The sequence below is a fragment of the Nycticebus coucang genome, chromosome 2 (genome assembly GCF_027406575.1).
Source record: "Nycticebus coucang isolate mNycCou1 chromosome 2, mNycCou1.pri, whole genome shotgun sequence".
Classification (NCBI taxonomy): domain Eukaryota; kingdom Metazoa; phylum Chordata; class Mammalia; order Primates; family Lorisidae; genus Nycticebus; species Nycticebus coucang.
In genome coordinates, this window is record NC_069781.1 from 145849311 (window position 1) to 145876133 (window position 26823).

The 26823-nt window shown below is 39.3% G+C and overlaps 1 protein-coding gene across 2 annotated transcripts in view; it reads right to left on the reverse strand.

Annotated features, from left to right (window-relative positions):
- ITFG1 (integrin alpha FG-GAP repeat containing 1) overlaps positions 1 to 26823 on the reverse strand; it is a 302922-nt gene that overhangs the window by 5392 nt on the left and 270707 nt on the right. For both annotated transcript variants that reach the window (XM_053582100.1, XM_053582101.1), the window contains exons 15-16: positions 1662 to 1786; positions 898 to 980 (exon numbers count right to left, since the gene is read on the reverse strand). In XM_053582100.1, coding sequence (XP_053438075.1) covers positions 898 to 980; positions 1662 to 1786 — 208 coding nt within the window. The remainder of the gene's footprint in view (positions 1 to 897; positions 981 to 1661; positions 1787 to 26823) is intronic.

The window sequence follows — 26823 nt, forward strand, 5'->3', positions numbered from 1 at the left end:
TAAATACTCCCACCATAACTAACTTTAATGTGACTTCACTAAAGATGGAAAGAGATGTACAGAGTTGGAGTGTGATGTGGCACCATAAACTGGTTCTAACACACTGAAGGCCTCACATCTAAAACCTTAATAAGAATAATAAAGCCTGTTTGAGAAGCAATTTAACAGGCAGAGGACCCTACTCACAGATACACTGCATCCTTTCTCTTTGGTTGTTTTCCCTCACTGAAACTTAAATGTTAGCGAATACCTTTATAACCACTTTAAAAAGAATAGAATCAATCTTGTAATTCAAAGGAAAATGAACAAAGATAAATTAAGGATTTAGAGTTAAATACTCTATTATGAAAAGAACCTGTTCTGTGGATAACAATACCTAGTCCACTCACTGCATGCTGGGCACTGTGTTAAGTGTTTCCATCCTCATCTTATTAGGTCTCCCATTCTAAAGACGGAGAGGTGAGCTCAGAGAGGACAAAAGACTAGCTCCAAATCTTGCAGTTAGTCAGTTTTTCTATCCTAGGTCTATTTGGGATATAACTATTTCTCAAAGAATTTATTGAAAAGATCAGTGCTTTATTAAAAAATTTAGTATCCTGAAATTTTGGAACATATAACCAGTAAACTGGGAAACAAGTTTATTTAAGCAGAATATGTATAAAGCCCTAGTTAGTTAGCCTGCTGTTTTTCTAATAGGATTGAATTTGTTCTTCATGAAAATTGTCAGGGACCTCTTGTATAAGTATGTTTAGTCATTTACAGTTTGATATAAGCAAATTAAGTGATAGGCACTCATGGGAATAAGCAGGAAGAAGTGAGTTTTTGAGAGATATAGCTGTATCTATTATTCAGAGTTCATAGTATCTTTATCAAATTCAGTTCGAACAAGGACATTACCTTCGAGGGACATTGTGAGGGTACGGAATGACAATGAGCTGGGAATTTGGAATGATTGCAGTCCACTCTTGTTTTCGTATAGACTGGAAAAAGAATTTAAGAACATTTAATATTTATTACATTTAAAAAACACAATTATTCCAAATAAATAAGGACAAATCTCAAGTACTTTGAGAAATTGAAATCCTAGGTATAGATTAAGCTATGTTTACATATAGTAAGCCAAAAAAGGCCTCCTGAATTGTCTGTTGGAAAAATGTTCTGATCTTTTCAGGGAAGGATTATATTTGTGTTTTAAGAATTCATCCAGTCAACAGATATTTGTTGGCATTGATGTAGCAAGTGCTGTATGCAAATGCTGCTCTGAACTGAAATTCAAGTTAAGCAGAGACTGACAATAAATAAAATACACTGTTGTTAAACATATATTTTATATTTGTGTAACAAGTAAAGTACCATTTTTCTTGCACATGTTAGTTGGCAAAAAATGTTAAGGAGAAAAAGCAAGAAAGAGGAATAGTAAGGTTTATGTAAAAGGAGATGGAAAAAAATTATCTGATTATCTTCAAAACCTGATGGGCGGCATGTAATATAAGCTGAGACAGACCACTACCAATCAGTTTTTCTTTATTCTTCAAAGGGAATAAAATATATTTGAATTATCTGAATTCAAATTCAGTTGGATCCAAAGTATTGACTTTAAATATTCAAATAGAGAGTAATGAGACACAGATCAATTGTAAAATAACTGAATTTTTACTCACCTTCTCTCCAGATGGGCGTGGAATACCAACGTAAAGGTGGTCAAGGAAGTTTGCACTTCGACCTAAGCCAAGTACACTATATGGTAGCTGGAGAGCCAAATGTGCAGACTGGCTGAGCTGGCCGGCTAGAATTATTAAAAACAAAGACAAGTAACTTTGGAATATTGTTCCAAATATCTTTGGAACACCCTGCATATTAAAATGATAAAATATTAAAAATTTAGGTTTAATATTAAATATTAAAATGTTAAAAATTTAGGTACTGAAATTATTCTTTAAGTATAAAAATGTGGAATGAAATGTCCAGTCATAGATATTAATGATTCACTTTTTAAAGAAAACAGCTTTATTGAGATATAATTCACATCCCATAAACATTGCCTAGTTAAGTAGTTTTGAATATATTCAAAGGATTGTTCTACTGTTCTGCAATCTAATCTTAGAACATTTTCACCACTTGAGCAGGTGCTCTTTCTCCAGTCCCTGAGCTTCCAGCCCCGCATGATCACTGATCTGCACTCTGGTTCTGAACAGTGTCCCGTTCTGAAGATTTCATGTGAGTGTAGCCCTGCAGTGTGTGGGTGTAGGGGTTGGCTCCTTTTGCCTGGCGTGTTTTCCTACGGTGTATCTCAAGACTTTGTTACTGAACTTGCCAAATAATATCCCACTGTGCATGTCTGACATACACTAGATGGCATTAGTGAAGAACACGGTGCTGCCATGACATCCACACACAAGGCCTGTGTGTGCACTCAGGTTTCCCGTCTCTGGGTTATATATCTTCTGTGCATGTTTAACATCTTTAGGATCTGTCCAACTGCTTCCAAAGTCCCTACACCATTTTTTTTTTTCTTTTTTTTTGTAGAGACAGAGTTTCACTTTATCGCCCTCAGTAGAGTGCCATGGCCTCACACAGCTCACAGCAACCTCCAACTCCTGGGTTTAAGCGATTCTCTTGCCTCAGCCTCCCAAGTAGCTGGGACTACAGGCGCCTGCCACAATGCCCGGCTATTTTTTGGTTGCAGTTTGGCCGGGGCTGGGTTTGAACCCGCCACCATCGGCATATGGGGCCGGGGCCTTACCGACTAAGCCACAGGCGCCGCCCCCTACACCATTTTTTAAGGTTAGTCATGGTCTCCTTTTTCATTCTGAATTTTAGTAATTTGAGTCTTTTTCTTGGTTAACCTAACTAAATATTTGTCAGTTTTGGTAATATTTAAAAATCCATCTTTTGCTTTGATTGGTTTTCTGTATGCTTCTCTGTTCCCTATTCCTCTCATTGTTTCCTATTTTCTGCTTGTTTGGGTTTAGTTTTGTTTTTCTAGTTTCTTAAAGTGGAAGATTAGGCTGATTTCAGGTTGTTCTCAAATTTTAATGCAGGCATTTCTGGCAATAAATTCTCCTAAGAAATGCTTTAGATGCATTCCATACATTTTGGTGTGTTATTTATTTTTTTTTTTTTTGTAGAGACAGAGTCTTACTTTATGGCCCTCAGTAGAGTGCCGTGGCATCACACAGCTCACAGCAACCTCCAACTCCTGGGCTTAAGCGATTCTCTTGCCTCAGCCTCCCGAGTAGCTGGGACTACAGGCGCCCGCCACAACGCCCAGCTATTTTTTTTTTTTTTTTTGTAGAGACAGAGTCTCACCTTATCGCCCTCGGTAGAGTGCCGTGGCATCACACAGCTCACAGCAACCTCTAAATCCTTGGGCTTAGGCAATTCTCTTGCCTCAGCCTCCCGAGTAGCCGACTACAGGCACCCGCCCAGCTATTTTTTGGTTGCAGTTCAGTTCAGCCGAGGCCGGGTTTGAACCCGCCACCCTCGGTATATGGGGCCGGTGCCTTACCGACTGAGCCACAGGTGCCGCCCCTATGTTTTTGTTTATATTCACCTCAAAGTGTTTTATAATTTTCCTTGTGATTTCTATTTTGAACCATTGTTTAGTTTGGAGTTTATTGTTTAATTTCATGTTTGAATTCCTAAATTTTGTTTGTGGCATTAATTTTTTTTTTTTTTTTGCAGTGTTTGACCGGGGCCGGGTTTGAACCTGCCACCTCTGGTATATGAGGCCGGGGCCTTACTCCTTTGAGCCACAGGCACCGCCTGCATTGAATTTTTTTTTTTTTTTAAAGGGCCTCATCCCACTGTGGCCTTAGCTTCCTTGGAAGGACTGAGCATTTTGGCAGCAGCTGAGGAAACGCTCTGCCAGTGAAACATACTGGGTATGATTTCAGTCCTTCACGGTTCACTGAGGTCTGTCAGACGGGTTTGTTCACAGTGCTGCTCAGATCTCCTCTTTCCTCACCAATCTTCTGCCTAGTTGTTTTATACACTTTGAAAAGTGGGGCATTGAAGTCTCTGATTGTTTATTGTTGAATTATCTATTTTTTTCTTCAATTATTCATGTATTTTGGGGCTCTGCTGTGAGGTGCATATACTTAGTTATGTTTTCTTATGGATTGAAATTTTTATTATCTTTATGAAATGTCCTTCTTTATCTCTACTAATTCTTTTTTTTTTTTTTTTGAGACAGGGGTTCACTCTGTTGCCTGGGCTAGTGGCATTATAGCTAGCTCACAGCATCCTAAAACTCCTGGGCTCAAGTGATCTTCATGCCTCAGTCTCCTGAGTCACTGGGACTGCAGGTGTGCACCACTGTGCTGGGATTAGTCATGAGCTACCATTTGGCACTACTCATATTTTTTATCTTAGGGTTTAGAAGGCAGCACCTAGTTGGATCATATTTTTCTTTATCCATTCTGCCAGTGTCTGTCTTTTGATAGGAGTATTTTATTCCATCTACATGTAATGTAATTACTGAAAAAGTAGTATTTATGTTATTTTTCATATGTCTTTTAAATTATACCATTTTAATTTCCTTGTTTCTTTTACTATAATTTCTTTGAGTTATTGTCTTAGTGGTTATCCTCAGGATTGCAGTTATCATCTTAACTTCAAAGAATCTAGTTGAGAAGTAGATACTCATATTTTGAACATATTTTCTAATACAGAACTCTAGGATTCACCAGAGAAGTAAAGGAAAGCACAAAAAGTATGTCAGGAGAAGGTTCAAGACAGATTGCCAGACTGGGGACTGGATAAAATCCTGGAAAAGCGGGGAAACAGTAAGAAGTCTCTAGGGCTCTGGACTCTGCAGTGGGCCTTTATGATCTTGGCTACATAAGAACCCCTCAACTCATGTGAGGCTTGGGCCTAATATAGGGAGTTCCCTAGACCCCCCATAGAGCGAGATGTTGTTGTAGACATGGAATCCCACAGGATCCACGGCTCGGACAGCTTCCTCTGGGTGCCAGGGAGCTGCAGATACAGCTGCTGCCACTGTACTGCTCCATGGAGGGCGGGGGACGGGCTGCTCCCATGCAGCCCTGGGCAGGCACCCCCACACTGCTGCTGTGGAGACTGAGATGGGGCTGGTGACCTGGGAGGGGCCCTGTCCTGTGTGGTGCAGGTCCCGGATTCCACTGTGAGAGTTCAAGGATGGGGTCTAGCCCAGCCTCAGACTGAGTTCAGACTGATTCTGCCGCTTTCACATAGCCAAGGAGGGACAGGGGAGTCCACACTGTCCTACACACACCTAGGATAGTGCCCACCACCCTGCTACAGGCTGCCATGAGACCTAGACTCCAGTGGCCCACACTACCATAGCTTCTTGCTATGCTGCTTGCCTGAGAGGGGCCATACCAGTCTGAATGCAGGTGCATAGCTGGAGCCCTTCTGAAAGTTTAATGCTGGGTTGTACCCCACCCTCAGGCTGAGTTCACAGCATCATGGCTGCAGATGCCACTACTCGGGAAGTAAAAGGGGAGCTCAGGTCTTCATAAGCACACTTAGGAGAATACCCACTACCCTTCTATGGGGTGAAGATATGGTGCCCAAACTCCTCACTGCTTTGTGCCCATGCTGCTTGTCTGAGAGGAGCCCCTGTTATCTTTGGTAATGGGCTGAAAGGTGCCCCCATCTTAGAGTTTCATATTAGCCTGTGTGCTGCTTTCAGGCTGACGCTACTGCAGCTGCAGCCCCCATGAGATGGGAAGAGGAGACTGAGCATGCCTTTGCAATCCTGGGACAATTTCCACCACCCTGCTGCGGGCTCCAGTGACACCAAGACTTGGTTACCACATTCGTTGAGGCTTCTTGCCCATTGCCAAGAGGGGCTGCCCTCTTTGGTTGTAGGCCCACAGCTGGCAACAATTTCCAGAGTTTAGTTATGGACTTTCCCTGCCCTTGGACCAGGTGTGGGCTGATGTGGCTCTAACTGCCTCCAGGTCCTGGAGAGAGAAGGGGGGGGACCAGACGTTCCCACCCACCCCTAAGACAATTCACTGTGTCCTCTTATAGATAGCTGTGGGACAAGGGACCAGCCTACCCAACCCATCACAGCTACCAGCAATATCAGCACAGACTGTTTGGGTCCCAATCAGTTGGTTGACCACCACGATTATCACCCATATCACATCAGCTTTCCACGGGCCTGAGAACCCACCCACATACTTGGCCCACTGTTCCTACTATAAGGCTCAGAACAAGCCACCTGGAGACCCAAGAATCCGCCCTCCAGGAGTCATTAACACTGGTGTAAACATAAGCTACCCTGGGCCCACAAACAGGCACGCTCAGCTCACTGTTGCCACTACAAGGATCCCAAAACTGGCTCAGCTGGCATTCAAGTTCCTGGCAAACCACCACAGCTTCAACTAATAACCATACCCTAATCCACCAAGGAAATTTCAGTTACTACTGATAATTGTGTACTGCTTAAGAAATCACACAAAGATCACACTACCACAGGTGTACCAACCCAAACCCAAAATTTCCTACTCCATCAACAAAATACACTGTATCTTCAGGAAAAATTCTTCCCTATGAAAGCAATTCAAAAACTGAAAAAGGTGACTGGTATATCAGATATACAGATATCAATAGAAGGTCACAGGAAGCATGAAAAAAACAAGGAAATAGGAGCTCACTGCAAGACCACAGTAATTGTGCCACAGTGGATCTCAAGCAAAAAAGATTCCTGATAAAGAAATTACAAATATTGATTATATAGAAGGTCAATGAGCTGCAAGAGAAACCTTAAATACATACAAAGAAATATAAAATATCAATTCAGGATATGAATGAGGAACCAAAGTGATACATAAAAAAAACCCCACAAAAAACAGATTCTGGAGTTGAAAAATTCATTGAAGAAAATACAAAATACTTTCAAAAGCTTCAATAACATATGAGACTAACATTTGAGAAGAATCTCAAAACATGAAGACAGGTCTTTTGAAATAATCCAGTCAGACAAAAATAAGGAAAAAAGATAAGGAATAAACAAAGGGGCTTTGAGACATCTGTGACTACATAAAGCACCCCAACTTATGAAATATCAGTATTCCCAAAGGAAAAATTTAAAGTATTTCCTATAAGAAATGGAGTAAGACAAGGATGCTTACTTCTACCACTCCGTTCAACATAGTCCTGCAAGTCCTAGCCTGAGCAGCCATGCAACAAAGAAAAAAAGGCATGCAGACTGGAAAAAAGGAAGTCAAATTATCCTAGTTCACTGACGACATGCCCTTTTATCTAGAAAGGCCTGAGATCATTAGAAACTTTGATTTATAAATGAATTTAGTAAAGTTTTAGGATATCATCAGAAAACTTTGATTTATAAATGAATTTAGTAAAGTTTTAGGGTACATAATCAACATATAGAAATCAGTAGCATTTCTAAATACCAGTAACAGTTTTGCTGAGGATGAAATCAAGAAGGCAATCCCGTGTACAGTACTTACAAAAAAATACCAGTAGGAATAAATTTAACCAAGGAGTTAAAATATCTCCATAAGGAAAACTATAAAATATTGATGAAGGAAACCGTAGATGATACAAATAGAAAAACATACTCTGATAATTAATTAGAAGAATTAATATTGTTAAAACAAGCATATTACCAAAAGCAACTGATGGGGGGTCACTGCAATTCTTATCGAAGGCCAATGTCATTTTTCATAGAATCATAAAAAATAATTTAATATTTCCTATGAAACCAATAGAAAAAAAGCCTCAATAGTCAAAGCAATTTTGAGCCAAAAGAACAAAGCTGGAGGCATCACATTGTGTGACCTCAGGTTATAGTACAAGGCCATAGTAAGGAAAGCAACCTGTTTGTTATTCAGAGACTCATAGATCAACAGATAGGAAACCTAGAAATAAGACCACATACTTATGGCCAGTTGATGCTTGACAATGTCAACAAGACACACATGGGAGAAAGGTCACCATTTTCAGTAAGTGGTTCTGGGAAAACAGGATTGCCACATGCAGAAGAATGAAACTGGATCCCTATCTCTCACTGTATGCAAAAAAATCCACGCAAGACCTGAATCCTTAAAAATACTGGAAGAATCGGGCGGCACCTGTGGCTCAGTGAGTAGGGTGCAGGCCCCATATGGCGAGGATGGCGGGTTCAAACCCAGCTCCGGCCAAACTGCAACAAAAAAATAGCCGGGCGTTGTGGCGGGTGCCTGTAGTCCCAGCTGCTCTGGAGGCTGAGGAAAGAGAATCGCGTAAGCCCATGAGTTAGAGGTTGCTGTGAGCCGTGTGACGCCATGGCACTCTACCCGAGGGTGGTACAGTGAGACTCTGTCTCTACAAAAAAAAAAAAAAAAAAAAAAAAATACTGGAAGAAAATCTAGGGAAAACTCTTCTGGACATGAGTGTAGGCAAAAATTTTGTGACTAATACCTCGAAACCATAGGCAGAAACACCCAAATATAAACAAATAGAACTTAAACTAAAAAGCTACTGCACAGCAAAAGAAACAATCAACAGGGCAAACAGAACAGATAACTTGTGAAATGGGAGAAGATTATTTGCAAACTAACAGGGGATAATATCCAGAATTTACCAGAACTCAGAATAACTCAGCAACAACAACAACCCTCTATCCTCAGTAATCCCATTAAAAAGTGGGCTGTGCTCCAGGCATGGTGGTTCACTCCTCTAATCTACTGTGGGAGGCTGAGACAGGATCACTTGTGGCCTGGAGTTTGAAATCACCTGGGCAAGAGTGTGACCTCATCTCTACCAAAAATAGAAAAATTTAACTGGGCTTGGTGGCTTGCACCTTGTAGTCCCAGCTACTCAGGAGGCTGAGGCAGGAGGATTGCTGGAACACAGGAGTTTAAGGTTGCTATAAGCTATGATGACACCACTGTACTCTAGCTTGGGCAACAGTGAGACTCTATGTCAGGAAAAAAAAAAGTAAAATAAAATATAAAGTGGGCTAAGGAAGCAGAAATTTTTCAAAAGACAAATAGCCAACAAACATGGGAAAAATATTCAATATCACTAATCAGCAGAGAAATGCAAATTAAAACCACAGTGAGCTGTTATCTTACTCCAATCATAATGGCTATTATTCAAAAGACAAAAAATAACAGATGTTGGTGTGGATGCAGAGAAAAGGGAACTCCCATGCACTATTGGTGGGAATGCATCATAGTTCAACCTCTATGAAAAACAGGTATAAATAAGAGGGAGCATGAAAGAAATCAATATATGAAAACCATATCTGCATTTGTATGTTGCAGTACAATTCACATCAGTAAAGATATGGAATAATACTCTCAGTAGAAATCTGGATAAGTAAAATGTGGTATATGTACACAATGGAATACTATTCAGCCACAAAAAGGAATGAAATCATGCCTTTTACAGCAAAATGAAGGTCACTATTGTAATTGATAGAACCCGGAAAGAGAAAAACTGCATTTTCCCACTTATAAATGGGAGCTAAATAATGGTACATGTGGCAACAGAGTGTAGAATGATGGCCAGTGGAGAGTTGGGTGGGTGTGTTGTGTGCTCTCACTGCTCTAGGGCTGGTGCACCGAGGGTACCTGCTTCACTATGGTGTAACACAGCAGGCTGTCACAAGTTCCCTGGTACCTTATGAATATATGCAAATAAATTTAAAAATCTAGTTCAGATTAATACCAACTTAATTCAAACTAAATATAAAAGCTTTGCTCTAATATAGCTCAGTTCCCTTTTCTCTCCTTTGTGCCATAATGGTTATACAGATCACATTTTTATACATTTTCCCTCCCTCAGTTCAGACCAAAGGGCTTCCTTTTGGTTTAGGGGCAGGTCTGCTAGCTTGGATTCTGTGTGTTTTTTTTTTTTTTTTTTTAATCTGGGAATGTCGAAGAGTGTGCAGTTTTGAAGGAGTCTACAATCTTTGTCTTTTGCCAGCTTAATGTGTCCGAGTATGGATTTGTTTGAATTTAGCCTAGAATTCCTTGAGCTTCAAAATATACATATTACTATTTAAATTTTTCACAGTTTTTAAAAACAGGGTCCTGCTCTGTTGTGCAGGCTGGAGAGCAGTGGTGCGTTCACAGCTAACTGTAACCTTGAATTCCTGGCTTCAAGCAATCCTGCCTCAGCCTCTTGAGTAGCTGGGACCACAGGTACATACCACTGCAGCTGACTAATTTTTTTCTTTTTTGTGGAGATGGGGTTTTACTATGCAGGCTGTTTTTGAACTCTTGGCCTTAAACAAGAGGCCTTCCAAAGTGCTGGAACTACCAGCATGAGCCACTGTGTCTAGCCTGTTTTTATGTTAGGCATCGTGCTCTGTCTGGCTTCCTAGGTGGCAAACCCAGATTAGTATTACTTAGTGGTCAATGATCGGTTATCAGATTTCCCTAAATATCTTGCCAGTATGTCTTCCAACCTCTGTGAGGGGACTGCCCTTTAAAGGCATGCCCTCAAAGTTCAGGCAGTTTACAGGACAGCCTGTTTCCATTTCTGGCTTCAGCAAGACCCGAAGTCAGATAGAAGGAAGCTGAGTAAATGTATTTAAATGCGGCGTTTTCCTTCTGGGCTCCTCGCATAGGCTCCTCTCCTCCATCTCTAGTCACAGAGTCCCCGCTGTTCTCAGTGTCCCTGAAGAGCTGAACTCTGAATGGATCAACCCAACAGTCCACATCCTGAGAGTGGAGATTCTCCAGGGAGTTGTGAGTTAAGACAGAACATGGACAGTGCTAGGGATGGAAGTTTTAATGGCGTTTCCAGGAGGATAGTATTATCCAAGGGCTGAGAAACTGCTGGCTTTGGTGGTGCCCCACTCAGTGGAGAAAAGAGGCAGGATGGGAGCAGCTTCCAAGTTCAACATCACAGACTGCTGCATTACCAAGGATCAGGAGTTCCCCTTGGACAGACAGCATGTAGTTTATTCTGTGGTTTTGGTTAATTTCCAGAATTCTGAAGTTGGCTAGGCACCATTTTTGTTGTTTTGTTGGGTGAAGGAAGAGCAGACTCATTACTGGAATGGCAATGTGAGGACCTAGTCAGTCTGTCCCTGCTGTGTTTAACTTTTATAGCATATGCCATGGCTGTCTAGTTTTCATAGTACATGGCTGGATACTTTCTGGACAGCCCTCGTAGGTATTTGCTAGGTATTTTTCTACATGCTTTAACTTAACACTTAACATTAATTAACATATAAATATGTGAGGATATTAATTTATATATTAATTAATATTGTAATATACTTCGGAGAATCATTGATGTTAACCAGAAATATGAAATCACTGGAAAGTGATGCATATACCAGATTGTTTATATTGTTCTTAAGTTGAAAACAGTACGATAGAAAAGTGTGGCATAGTACGATGGAAAGGAACGTGGGTGTAGGGATAGGTGATGTATACGATGTATGTGAGAACAGACAGCAATAGAGGGAACAGCATGGGCTGGTGCAATTTCTCCTTATGAAATTGTGCTGATTGTACAATAACGCTTACAAAAGATGAATGTCTCACACAGTAGATACTCAATACATGTTAGCTATTTTTATAAATAAAGTTTATTATTACAGAGTTGAATTAAAAATGAAACTATACTGATTTCATGACACTATTACAAAAGAGTGACTGAGACATCTAACTAGGCTTATAAACTTCTTTATAAAGCAAATCTTATGAAAATAAGCAAATTCAGGACTTTTATCATCAGTCCTGTATAAATCAGAATGTGGAACATAAATTTCAAATAAAATTGCCTATTCACTAAGAAAACTTGAAACTATTAAAAAGACTAATCAAAGTAGAATTATTCAAGATCTCAAAATGAAGAGATAGTTATTACATTTTAGTATTTTTCAGTCATGTATACTTCCTGGATTATAGTTTAGTATTATTTTCACTTCGTATTTTTCATGAGTATTTACTCATCATTAAAATTCTTTAAAAATAGGTAGAAGAGAAAAATTATTGAAATACCAAAATCCCACTAAGAGAAAACCAAATGAAACCACAGTGCAAAGCCACATATTATTATTATGAGTATCTTTAAAATATTTTTCTAAAATGATATTTACAGACATCACAAAAACATAATTTTCCTGCCCACATAATATCATCATATGATTTAAAAATTTCCTACTGTTGGAGAGTAATGAGTTTTCCCAATCTTTCACTATTATAAAGAATGCTTTAGTGAACATCTCTGCATATCAATATTGTTTGCACCCAGATTAGCTACTTATATTCCTTGAAGAAGTAGGAAGTTAAAAAAAATTTTAAAAAAAGAAGTAGGAAGTTAAAAACTTATTCTTGAATACATAAAACCTGTTTTCTAAAAAGAAGTTACATTTCCATTAGCTTTCAATGAAAGCACTCATTTCAATCCTTTCTTATTTTTTAAATTAAGATGAAATTCACATACATACAATTAAACATGTTAAAGTATAAAACTTTGTGGCCTTTAGTGTTGTGCACAATGTTGTGCAACCACCATCTCTCTCTATTTTCCAAACTTACACATCACCCCAGAAGACACCCCAAATCCATTAGTAACCAGTCTCCATTCCCTTTTGCCCATAACCTCTAATCTGCTTTCATTCTCTGTGGATTTGTCTATTCTAGATACATACACCATTTAAAAGGAATCATACGGGTGGCGCCTATAGCTTAAAGGAGTAGGGTGCCAGCACCATATACTGGAGGTAGCAGGTTCAAACCTGGCCCCGGTCAAAAACTGCAAAAAAAAAAAAATCCTAAAAGGAATTATGCATGTGACCATTGCTTCTGGCTTCTTCTACTTAGCATACTGTTTTGAAGGGTTATATAAAGTGTAGAAAGTATCAGCACTTCATTCATTTTTATGGTTCAGTAACATTCCATTATATGTATATATACTTTATTTATCCATTAAGTCAATTGTAAGTAATGCTGTCAGTGTGGAAATACAGTTATCTCTGAGACCCTCCTTTTGATTCTTTTGAATATAAACTCTGAAGTGGGACTGCTAGATCATATGGTAATTCCTTGCTTAATTTTTTGGAATTTCCATATTGTGTTTCACAGCAGCCATCCGGTTTGACGTTCCCGCCAGCAGTGTATGAAGGTTCCTATTCATCACAGCCTTACTGACAGACTTTTGTCACTTTGTCTTTTTAGTTAAAGTCATCCTGGTGGTTGTGAAGTAGTAACTCACTGTGGTTTTGATTTGCATGTCCTTCATGATCAATTATGTGGGACATCCTTTCTGTGCTTGTTGGCTATTTGTAGATCTTTTTGGATCTACAAGTTTGGAAAATAGAGAGAGATGGTGGTTGCACGTTGTTTCTCTAGTTGTTTGTCCATTTTTAAATTGTGTTTTGTTGTTGAGTTGTAGAAGTTCTTGGTGTGTTCTAGATGTTAGCATCCTATGACAGGTAAGATTTGCAAATAATTTCTTCTGTTCTTGAGGGGTTTCCTTTCCATTTTCTTGAAAATGTTCTTCAATGCACAAAAGCTTTACATTTTTACAAAACTCAGTAAAGTTTTTACAAAACTAATGGTTTTGGTGTCAAGTGTAAGAGTCCATTACTAAATCTGAGGAAATGCGGATTCACTGCCTTATTTTCTTATAAGAATTTTGTAATTTTAACTCTTACATTTAGATCACTGATTCATTTTCAGTTTATTTTTCAAGGTGGAGTCTAACTTCATTCTTTTGCATGTGGTTATACAGATGCCCCTACATGATTTGTTGGAGAGACTACTCTTTCCCTTTTGAATGGTCTTGGCACCCTTGTGCCAGTGCTACACTGTTCATTGCACTGTAGCTTTGTAGTAAGTTTTGACCTTGGAAAGAGTAAGTCCTCTTAACTGGGCTTTTATTTTTCAATATTGTTTTGGCTTTTTTGAGCTCCTTACAACTGTAATAAAGATTGGCTTTTCTATTTTCATAAAAATGACCACTGAAGGCTCCGTGCCTGTAGCTAAGTGAGTAGGGCGCCAGCCACATACACCAAAAGCTAGCAGGTTCGAGTCTGGCCCAGGCCTCCTGAACAACAATGACAACTGCAACCAAAAAATAGCTGGACGTTGTGGCGGGTGCCTGTAGTCTCAGCTTCTTGGGAGGCTGAGGCAAGAGAATCGCTTGAGCCCAAGAATTTGAGGTTGCTGTGAGCTGTGATGCCACAGCACTCTGAGGGTGACATAGTGAAACTATCTCAAAACAAACAAAACTGACCACTGAAAATTGATAGAGATTGCCTAGAATCTGTAGATCACTTGGGGAATGTTGTCATCTTCACTGTTGGCATCTGAAGTGGATTGCTGGCATCTTAATTGGAATATTTTAAGTGTTCCAATCCATAAACATGAGATGTCTTTCCATTTATTTGATCTTTAGTTTTTTTTCAGCAATGTTTTCTAGTTTTCAGGAGTAAGTCTTTCAGTTCCTTTGTTAAATATATTTTATTCTGGATGTTGTAAATAGAACTTTTTCTTTTTAAAAATAATTTCCTTTTTGGACTGTTCATTGCTGTTGTATGGAACCACAACTGATTTCTGGGTGTTCATCCTATACCCCGAAACTCTGCTGAATTCATTTATTAGCTCCAGTAGTATTTTCGTTGCTTTGGTGTGGATTGTATGAGATTTTCTATAGAATTATATCATTTCCAAATAAAAAGAGTTTTACATCTTCCTTTCCAATGTGGCAGCCTTTTATTTCTTTTTCTGGCCTAATTACTATGTCTAAGAAGTCAGGTATGAACCTGAGTATTAAGGAGCAAGTGAGCTCCCAGCTTTATTCTTGATTTTAGGAGGAGTTTTTTTAGTCCTTCACCATAAAGGATGATGTTAACTGGGGTTTGTTCTTTTCTTTTTTTCCAGTGGTAAGAAAAATAGCTGTGATTTTTTTTTTTTTCTTAAATGCCCTTTATGATGTTAAGGAAGTTCCCTTCTATTCCCAGCTTGCTGAGTATTTTTTAAAAATTAATTTGTTTGGAAACAGGGCTTTTGCTCTATGCCCTTAAATTCATGAGGTCAGGCAATCCTCTGCTTCATCTTCTGGAGTAGTTGGGATTACAGACATGCATCACAGTTTTTTTTTTTTTTTTAATTATAAAAGAATGTTGAGGGCGGCATCTGTGGCTCAAAGGAGTAGGGCGCCGGCCCCAAATACTGGAGGTGGCAGGCTCAAACAAAAAAAAGAATGTTGAATATTGTCAAATGGTTTCTTTGCATCTACTGAAATGATCATTTTGTTTTTTCCCTTAGTTCTATTAATGTCATGTCACTGATGGATTTTCTTATGCTGAATAAATGACCTTTGTATTCCTGGGATAAATATCACTTGGTCATAGTATATAAATCCTTTTAATGTGCTTTTGGATTTGGCTTGGTAGTATTTTGTTCAGGATTTTTGCATACATATTCACAAGGGATACTGGTTCATAGTTTTCTTTTCTTATGGCATCTTTGTTGGGGCTTGGTATTAGGATAAGGCAGACCTCACAGTATTATTAGCAAGCATTGCCCTCTTATTTTATTTTTTATAAGAGTTTGAGTAGGTTTGATGCTAATTCTTTAAGGCTTTGGTAGAATTTACCAGCAAAGCCATTTGGTCCTTGATTTTTGTTTTTGGGGAGGTTTTTGACTAATGATTCCAGCTCTTTACTTGTTAGGGGTTTGTTGAGATGGTCTGTTTTGGTCCTTGCTGTGTTTCTAAGAATTTGTTGATTCAAGATGATCTGATTTGTCACTGTGCCGTTTTCTGAGCATTCTCTCATAATACTTTTACTTTCTGTGAGGTCATCAGTGATGTCCCTGTGTTCATTTCTGATTTTAGTTTTGCCTCTTCCGTTTTTCTTATTCAGTCTAGTTAAAGGATTGCTTGTTTTATTGATCTTTTCAAAGAATGGATTTTGACTTCTGTGATGCTCTCCATTATTTTCTTTTCTATATTTCATTTCTCTGCTGAAATCTTTATTATTTTCCTCCTGTTTGCTTTTTTTTTGTGGGGGGGGAGGTTTCTCTTTCAAGTTTATGGTATAAAGTTAGGCTATTTGAGATTTTCCTTTTTTTTTTACCCTGGTGTTTAAGGCCATGAAATTCCCATACTGTGTTATCTGTATCCCATGTTGTTATGTTGTGTTTTTATTTTCATTTATTTCAAAGTATTTTCTAATTTCACTGATACTTAGTCTTATCTTCCTTAACTGAACCATTCAAGCAATGTAGTGGCGTAAACACTGAGGTGAGCATGTCAAACACATTATATGAATAGTCTTAAGTCTGCTTGATAATGAATGCTTATATTTGGTATGAGATTTTCTTTTGGGCTTACTGGTAACAAGGAGAGCAGCTACTGAGCCATGGAGTGATGTATGACTAAGCTGACTCAGATCAGTCCCTAACACACCCATATTTGTAACTCCAGCATAGAATTCCAATCCCTGGACCTAAGGTTCCTACATTCACCTGCATGCTAAACATCAATATTTCCATATCTAAAAGACATTACAAATTTAGCATATTCAAAGTGTAATCCCTGACTTTATTTCCCCTACCTGCTTCATCTCAGTCATGGCAATTCCATCTTTCCACTTGGTCACGCCAGTAACCTATAGTTACAGTTACAGTCCTCTCTTATTCTCATGCCTATATTCAATCTGCCAAAAAATAGAATATATGTCCACAGTTTAAAATAGATCCGCAATCCAAAATACTCATTTCTAACTCTCCTACTATCACCTGGGTCTGTGCTACCACCATCTTTTGCCTGCATGACTCTGAGGGCCTTTGAGGTGGTTCCCTGCTCTCACTGGCTGTGCTCAAAGTAAAAGCTTGTCCCTGATGTGCAGTCTCCACCATCCCCTCGAGTCTTGACTTCTTTAACACCTCCCTTTCATTCTGTTCCCACATACTGGCCTCTTCACTGCTCTTAGGAATTCTAGGAGTGCTTATATCCCAGGGCCTTTGCACTGGTTTTCCTCTTTGCCTGGAATATTCTTCCAAAGATAACTGCATGTCTCACTCCCTTACAGCCTTCAAATCCTCGACACTTTCTTAGGGCGGCCCACTCTGACCATCCTACATAAAACTGAAGACCCCTTCCCCTGGCGGTCTTATCCCCTTACCTGCATTATTCCCTCCTCCACACCCACAGTCCTTATCACTTGTTAAGTGATAAGTGATCATTGCCAGTTTCCCCCTACTTGAATGTAATCTCCATGGAGGTTGAGAATTTGGTCTCTTTTATTCATTTCTATATTTTAAGAATAGATGAAAGAAAAATTTTAACCCTTCAAATGTAATGTATTTGAGTTGAAATATGGTATTGGGTAACAAGAAATAGTGTATCAATTTATACTACAAAAATATTAGTCCTTAAAGATAGCCTACCTACAGGTACAACATCAGCGATGAGAATTCTGAACATTCTGTAATACATAATGGCATATGTGATATAAGACCACCAGACTCAAATGCCTGTGTTCTTTTGTATATGACTATATTATATAGTCTGACTTTCTGAAATAGTTCAAATATATCTTTTAAAGATATAATAGTTTTAAGTATTAATGTGTTCTTATTCTCCTGGAGAATACTATACTAACATGCAATTTGGACTGATTAATGCCATTCTAAAGCTGGTTATGTTGTAATTTAAAATGCTGAATTAAGTAAGGCAGAACAGGTAATGGGTTATGCTGCAGTAATTCCTATGTACTCTGTTTCTAGGCAGAAGTTTGGAGCCAACTTTACTGTCTATAAATACTAGATATAAGCCCTATCATAATTCTAGCTTTGATATGTTTTGTCAAAAATAATACTTCAAGAAATGTATAAATGCTGACATAAGAGATAGGAAGAACAGAAGGAGAAAACTCAGTAGCTGAAGAAAAAGTGCTGCTGAAATTTTACCTACCTTGGAATGTGAATGTGTGTGTGTGTGCTTCACTCTCAGTCAGAAGAACACTGGGGTGGCGCCTGCGGCTCAAAGGGGTAGGGCACTGGCCCCATATGCTGGAGGTGGGGGGTTCAAACCCAGCCCCAGCCAAAAAAACAAACAAAAAAAAAAACAAAAAAGAGAACACTGAATTCTATTTTCCCACAAGATTTTAAACCATAAGAAATTTTCTTCTAACAATAATATCTACAACTTTTCTGGCACAGCTGTCCTGAGGAAAAATAGTATCTTTATAAAAATAAGATAAAAGGAGACATTCTGGATGGTACCTGTGGCTCAGTGAGTAGGGCGCCGGCCCCATATACTGAGGGTAGCAGATTCGAACCTGGCCCCAGCCAAACTGCCACAAACAAAAATAGCCAGGTGTTGTGGCGGATGCCTATAGTCCCAGCTACTTGGGAGGCTGGAGCAAAAGAATTGACTAAGCCCACGAGCTGGAGGTTGCTGTAAGCTGTGATGCCACAGCCCTCTACCAAGGGCGACATAGTGAGAACCTATCTCAAAAAACAAAGGAACAAAAAAATTAATATTTCCAGGTCTTTAACGTATGACAGAGGTGCTTTAATAGGGATTGCATTAAATATGTAGATTGCTTTAGGTAGTATAGACATTTTAACATGTTGATGCCTCCCAGCCATGAGCATGATATATTTTTCCATTTGTTAACATCTTCAGCTATTTCTTTTTTCAGAGTTTCATAGTTCTCTTTATATAGATCTTTCATGTCCTTAGTTAGGTACAGTCCCAGATATTTCATCTTCTTTGGCACTATTGTAAAGGGAATAGAGTCCTTGATTGTTTTTTCCTCTTGACTGTTGTTGGTATATATAAAGGCTACAGATTTGTGAGTGTTAATTTTGTATCCTGAGATGTTACTATATTTCTTGATCAATTCTAGGAGTTTTGTAGTTGATTCCCTTGGATTTTCCAGATATATAATCATATCTGCAAAGAGTGACAGTTTGATCTCCTCTGGTCCTATTTGGATCCCCTTGATTGTCTTCTCTTGCCTGTTTGCGGTGGATAAGACTTCCATTACAATGTTAAAAAGCAGTGGAAACAGTGGGCATCCTTGCCTGATTCCTGATCTGAGTGGAAATGATTTCAATTTTACTCCATTCACTATGATATTGGCTGTGGGTTTGCTGTAGATGGCCTCTATCAGTTTAAGAAATGTTCCTTCTATACCTATTTTCTTAAGCATTCTGATCAAGAAAGGATGCTGGATATTGTCAAAAGCTTTTTCTGCATCAATTGAGAGAATCATATGGTCTTTGTTTTTTAATTTGTTTATGTGATGTATTATATTTATGGATTTACGTATATTGAATCATCCTTGGGACGCTGGAATGAAACCCACCTGGTCGTGGTTTATAATTTGTTTGATGTGTTGTTGGATTCTGTTTGCTAGGATCATATTGATTATTTTTGTATAAATATTCATTAGAGATACTGGTATATAATTTTCTTTTCTTGTTGGGTTTGGGTAGCAGGGTGATATTTACTTCACAGAAAGTGTTGGGAAGGATTCCTTCTTTTTCTATGTTTTGGAAAAGGTTAAGTAATATAGTTACTAGTTCCTCTTTAAAGGTCTGGTAGAATTCTGTGGTGAAGCCATCTGGTCCCAGGGCTTTTCTTTTTGGGAGATGTCGTATAGTTGATGATATTTCAGAACTTGTTATAGGCTTGTTCAACATTTCCACTTCTTTCTGGCTAAGTCTAGGAGGGTGGCATGTGTCCAAGTATTTATCTATTTCCTTCAGATTTTCATACTTCTGAGAGTAGAGTTTTATGTAGTATTCATTAAGGATTTGTTGAATTTCTGAGGAGTCTGTTGTTATTTGGCCTTTATCATTTCTGATTGATGAAATTAGGGATTTGACTCTTCTACTTCTGGTTAGGGTAGCCAAAGGTTTATCTATTTTATTGACCTTTTCAGACACAGTACCCCACCTCCACCAAGTAGAGAGGAAAGACAAAAATGCTATAAATCAAACCAAAACAAGCAAACAGAAAACTTTACAGGGATAAAATTGGGTGAAAAACCAAATTATATCGGTAGAAACACTAGCAAAAATGAAGTTGAAGTTATTAAAAAAGGCAGCAATGGGAAATTATAATTAAACTAGGAAAATTGAGAAAGAAAAAGGGATCTGTATGGAAAAGATTGAAATTAAAAAAACAAAAGAACATCAGCAATGTCAAAATAAACAAACAAAAAAAACAACCAAACAAAAAAAAAAAAAGAAAAAAATACACAACCAAAAACAAAGCAGTTTGTATATGTTATTGAATATTGTCTGGGCAACCCGTGGTCTTCTGGGGTATGAGATGTTAGTCACAGTTCTGATACGACTGGAGGCTGCTGATTTCTCAAACCCCAGCAGGTAGACACCCTAAATCTCTCTTCAGCCTACTTAAAAGGCACTTTGAACTTGTAAACTTGCTGAGCAGAAGCTTTCCCAGCTTTCTCGCTGGAATCGCTGCTGAAGTGGCTATCCACTTACCCAGTGTGCCAAAACTGGTCTCACTCTGCCCCTGAGGGTTAGGGCTGCAAGGCGGCTCAGACCCCACCCTTAGGCTACTTGGTTCTGGGTTACCAGCTCCCACCCTTTTCTAGCTCTGCGACCCTGAGGGCAGAGCTTGCCGGGGCAGATCACTGACAATGGATCCGTGTGACCCACCGCCAAACACTATTAGCTCTGTCTGGCTCAGCGGCTCAGACTGGGGCCCTAGACAAAGGCCAAAGTTCTCTGCACTCCCGCTCAGGCCTTCCCCAAGGCAGTTCAACTCAGTGCCAAGTCCAAGGACATCAAAACCGTTCACAGGTAAGGCCTTTCTGGTTTGCAGTCTCGCTGCTACTGAACTTACAGTTGTGGGCGGGTTTAGACGGATTGAACACACGTGACCACTTGCCGGTTTTCCACGGTTTTAGTCCTCCTCTTGGGGTCCAGAAGTCTCTCGCTGACTCCCTGTATCCTCATAGGAGTGATGATAGGCAGTTCCCACCAGCCAGAGATGCCTGGAGTCCTATCTCCCCAGACTCACGGTGCCCAGGTGCAAGGAAGCTGTTACTCGGCTGCCATCTTGCTCCGCCTCCTCTTTATTGACCTTTTCAAAAAACCAACTTTTTGGTTGATCTGTTGTATGATTCTTTTGTTTTCAATTTCATTTAGTTCTGCTCTAAATTTAGTTATTTCTTTTCTTCTACTGGGCTTAGGGTTGGAAAGTTCTTCCTTTTCCAGTTGCTTGAGATGTCCTATTAAGTTGTTGACTTCCTCTCTTTCCATTCTCTTAAGGAAGCCTTGCAACACTATAAATTTTCCTCTTAGGACTGCCTTTGCTGTATCCCAGAGGTTCTGATAGTTTGTGTCTTCATTATTGCTTTGTTCCAAAAATTTGGGAATTTCCTTATTGATCCAGCATGCAGTTATTTGATTCAGCATGAGGTTATTTAGTTTCCATGTTTTTGTATGTGTATGTAGAATCTTGTTGTTACTGAGTTCAACTTTTATTCCATGATGGTCTGAGAAAATACAAGGAATGATTTCTATTCTTTTAAATTTGCTGAGGTTAGACTTGTAACCTCAGATGTGTTCAATTTTGGAGGATGATCCATGGGCTGATAAGAAGAATGTGTATTCAGTTTTGTTAGGATGAAATGTTCTTCTGAATGGATGGCAGGTCGGATACCCTTTTATTGTTTGCAAGTGTTTTCCACTTGTATGATCCCTGAAGATGAGACTGAAGTTTACAGGTATGTCCCCATCCCACAGGATAGTAACATACCTTCATGCATTAGACAAATATCTATTGAACACAGTTTTGTTAGGATGCAAATGTTGAATGGTTAAGTTTATGTCTAAAATTTCTTTGTGTAGCTTCTTTTTGGAGGATCTATCTAACACTGCCAAAGGACTGTTAAAGTCTCTGACAATTATGGTGCTGGAGGAAATCAAGTTGCTCATGTCTGTTAGAGTTTCTCTTATAAATTGAGGTGCATTCTGGTTGGGTGCATAAATATTAATAATTGAAATCTCATTATGTTGGGTGTTGCCCTTAACAAACAAGAAGTAACCATCATTATCTTTCCCTACTTTTATTGGTTTAAAGCCTATTGCAGGCATCCTCAAACTTTTTAAACAGAGGGCCAATTCACTGTCCCTCAGACTGTTGAAGGGCTGGACTATAGTTAAAAAAAAAAACAAAACTGAACAAATTCCAATGCACACTGGCATCTTCAGTTGTATCTCCTTTGTCATTTCTTGGGGGGGGTGTGTGGGGAGGTTGATCTACTCTGCTTATTCATATTGCCAGAGTTCTTCATTTGGGTCTGCAGCATGTTAGTTTTCCATCATTTGGTTATTAGAACTGATAGGGTGAGATTGAATTGGGGTTTCCAGGTAGTAGAGATAGCCCCTTACCAAAGCACTAGGCCTTATAATTGTGGCTTGTCTACTACAACCTTACAAAGGCCCCTTTCAGAGTTTTGGCTGGAGACTCTGAGGACCTACTTGGTGAGATAGTGCAAGCTAGCTCTGTTGTGATATCAGCCAACCTCTACTCTGTTGTAAGAAATAACAGTATTAGGTTTACATCTTGACTGTGAAGAGATACAAACAGTTGTGGTGCCCAGCTCCCACCCTTCAGTTCTATTCTGCTACAGAACTTCAAAGGTCAACCTCAGAATGTCCCTGAGGGGACAGTCTCTGCTTGCCAGACCAGGTGGAGTCAGGGGACCACGTCCCCGCCTGCCAGTCTCAGTCCACTGCCTGGCAAGCCTCTGTTAGCAGGCTCTGTTAGAATTAGGGCACCACACTAGTCCCGCAGGTCTTAGTCTTCACCTGGTAAGCCTATGAGATAGGGGACTGCGCCCTAGCCTTCAGGTCTTATTTCACACCCAGTAAGCCACTGCTCAAGGGTTCTGTTGGAATCAGGAGGCCATGCCCTTGCTCTCAGGTCTCAGTTCACGCCTAGCAAGTCTTTGCTCACAGGCCCTGTCTGCTGAGCTATGGGTGCCATCAGTGCTGGGGATTCTGCACCCCGTCCCACTGGACACAGCCCAAATCGAGGGTCAACATCACCACTGGCCAGGCATAGTCATAACCAGAGGACTGCTTCTCCTCCCGCTGAGTGTCCCTTTCTTCCCACACCCTTTTCCTTTCCTGTTAGTCACAGATTCCATCCTGATGGTTGGCAGTCCACACTATGTCCAGATCTCTCAGGATAAGTCCAAACACTCTGTGCTCTGCAGGGGGCAGAAGTTCAGACCACCAGGCGAGGGGGAAGGGTGGTCTGGGAGTTTGGACTTTTGGGGGAAAAATAACCGTTCAATTTTATGCCTGGTGGGGTGGTGTCCCAGGTTCATAAGTGGGACTTCTCTGGTTGAAAGAGACCTGGAGTTTAGCGGCTCTCTCCAGCGAGGTAAAATGAGAGGTCTTTTATTCCCTGCTCGTTCCCAGATAGCCTGCTGCAGGCCTCCTGCTTGGAGGAGGGGTCTCCCATCCTCTAGGCAATAGGCTTTGTACCTGTAATTTGTTTTCTTGAATGCTCTTCCTTGGAGTTACAGCTTGTGTAACTTCTTTCTTGGCTCAGCTCCCCACCTCTGGCTTCATAGAGTCCAAATCCATCCAGTTTTTCTTCCTCTGCTCAGGAGCCTCTGCCAAGGGTTGCTACCAGTTACTACCAGTCGGCCATCTTCCCAGAATTAAGACTGGTTTAGTTTTAAGAATATGCAGATTTTGTTAAGAAAATAGCCCTGGGTATAAGTCTAGGTGTACTAGCTAACAGGGAGTGGCATAGATAAATTACTCAAGCTTTCAGAGCCTTTGTCTCCTAAGTTGTATAATGGCATTAGTAAGTGCTACCATGCAGAGATACTGTAAAATTCAATTAGATAACATGCAGAAGGGTCTGGAGAGTGCCCACACAAGTAGAAGCTTTATAGTCACAGCAAACGCTGAATAGGTCTATTAATGTACATTCAATTTTTATTAGGTTTTAAAAAGTGCTTATAGTCTGTTTAAGTTTTCTGTCTCAAGTTTTTTTTTGAAACAGAGTCTCACTCTGTCACCCAGGATAGAGTGCCCTAGCCTCAGCCTAGTTACAGTAACCTAGGTTCAGTTAATCTTCTTGCCTTAGTCACCCAAGTAGCAGAGACTATAGATGCCTCCCACAATGCCCAGGTAATTTTTGCATACTTTGAGTACAGATGGGGTCTCACTCTTGCTCAGCTGGTCTGGACCTCGTGAGCTCAAAGGATCCTTCTGCCTTGGCTTTCCAAAGTGCTACAATTACAGGTGTGAGCAAACATCCCCAGCCTTATATCTTATTATTTTTTTTTTTAAAATGGAAGCCTTTGTATTGATCTCATGCAAGTTTCATTCAACAAATACTTGGGTGTCCTAAAATGGGTAAGGCACATAAAGACAAACTTAGATAGAACTAGTCCTCAATTAATCTGTAGTCTATGAGAGATAAGATAGAGATATTGGTACAAGCTCTCTACCTTGTAATTGTCATAAGAGAGGTGCAAGATAAAGTTCTACTGAAATTTGGTGGAAAGAGAGTTTATTTCCAGTTTGGAAGATAAGGTTAGTGAAAGATTGAAGGGACAGTGTTAACACATTCAAATCTGAATACTGAGATAGAGGGATGGGGAAGAAGTAGAGATTGAAAGAGTAAGAAAGGGCATGAAGCATGGAGGTAGAAGAGCTAGATACACTAGAAACCAAGCTGAGTATGTGTAGGATACATAAAGGAAATAAGAAGAGAGAAGGCTAGTAAGTATTTAAGGTTTAAGGAAGCCACTTACGGATATAAACAGAGCCGTGATTTGGAAGGATGAACTTCTACAACTGTAGTAGATTTCTAAGACATCTTGACATTCTAGAAACTAAAACCTGACATTAAAGAGGACAAATGGACACATTTTAGAATGAGATGCCAGAGAAGGATGAGAAAATAGTCATCTGTAATTTAGGTATTTGTGGGAGTGGGTTGGAGGACTATGGGATGTTACGCTGAGCAGATGCAATCTACATTTATGCATTTGTACCATATACTTGTCTTTGGTGATCTCAACTTCTGTTGCTTTCATGGTCTGGGATTTCCAGGTGAATTATGGAAGAAGCACATTTTCCTCTTGAAGGGAAAAAATATTGGAATGTATTTTAGGGTAGAGCTAGCCTAAAGAAGCAGATACTGTACCTATGAGTAAGTTGCTAAAAAATATGATTTATAATTAAGTCAATGCATCTCATCTGTAAATACATTGATGGTATTTGATACTGTATTTTTAATAAATTTAAGATAAGGAGAGATGAAAAATTAAGTAAAATACTGTAGAGTAACCCCCTAAAAGATCATGAAGTAGCTGCCACAGAGGATTCCACCTATAATGAAATAATGGAAGTGACAGAAAGGGAATTTAAAATATAGATGGCAGAAACAATGGAGGGAATTGAAGAGAAAATAAAAAATAGTCAAAAGGAAATCCAAAAATAGAACTAAATAATGGATGAAAGACATGAAACATATTGAAAGGATATATTGGAGCTTAAGGGATTGAAGGAGTCAATTGGGGAACTTAAAGATGCAGTAAAAAGTATCAATAACATATCAGACCACGGAGCTGCAACAATCTCAGAACTAGAGGATAACATTCTTAAGCTAACTGGGGCAGTTAAAGAGGTAGAAAAGAAGGGAGAAAGAGCAGAGTGATCACTTAGAGTATAATGGGACTTCATAAAGTGTTGAAATTTACAAATTATTGGTATCCTAGAAAGTGAAGGAGAATAACACAAAGGAATGGAAATCCTACTGGAGGATAACATAAATGAATATTTCCCAAACATCACCAAAGATTCTGACAAGACACACTCCTTTCACAGGGATATTGAACCTTGGGTCACCTCAACACAGAGAATCTGTAGGACACATTGTAATAAGCCTGTCCAAAGTCAAGATGAAAGAAAACTCTACAAGGAGATTGACCAATTGACCTACAGGGGCAGATCCATCAGGAAGACAGCTTACTTTTCAGTGGAAACTTCTCAAGCCAGAAGAGAGTGATCATCTACTTTTAACCTTCTTAAACAAAACAATTTCAACCCAGAATTCTGTATCCTGCTAAACTAAGCTTAAAAATTGATAGAGATATCAAATCTTTTACTAACATGGAAACATTGAGGAAGTTTGCCACAACAAAGATGAGCTCTACAGGAAATACTTGGAACTATTCTCTACACTGACCATCTCAATGGACCACGAGCAAAGTAAACACCCCAAAACTAAAGACAAAACCCAGCTTCCACAATAGTGCAAAGGATAAAACTAAGCAATGGACATTCACAAAATAAGATCAATAGAACTCAACATGCATATTAGTTCTCTCAATAAATGTAAATGGTTTGAATTCCCTACTGAAGTGGCATAGATTGGCTGACTGAAATAAAAAGCCCCAAACAACCATGGCTGTCTTCAGAAAATATCTGTAAACTCTAAGGACAAAACAAAACTTAGGGTGAAGCATTTTGAAAACAATATTTCAGGCAAACGGAAATCAGAAGAAAGGAGGGGTTGCAATCTTATTTTCAGATACAAGTGAATTTAAAGCAACTTAAGTCAAAAAAGACAAAGATGGACACTTTGTACTGGTCAAGGGGACAATCTGACAAGAAGACTTTAAATTCTAAATATTTGTACACCCAACTTAAATGCTCCTAGATTTATAAAACAGACCATAATTGGTCTGGGCAATATGATATCCCATAACACCATAATAGTCGGAGACTTTAACACCCCTCTGACAGAACTGGTCAGATTCTGTAAATAGAAGTGAAGCAAAGATACAAGGAAGGAACTTAAATGCAACCCTAGAACAAATGGTAT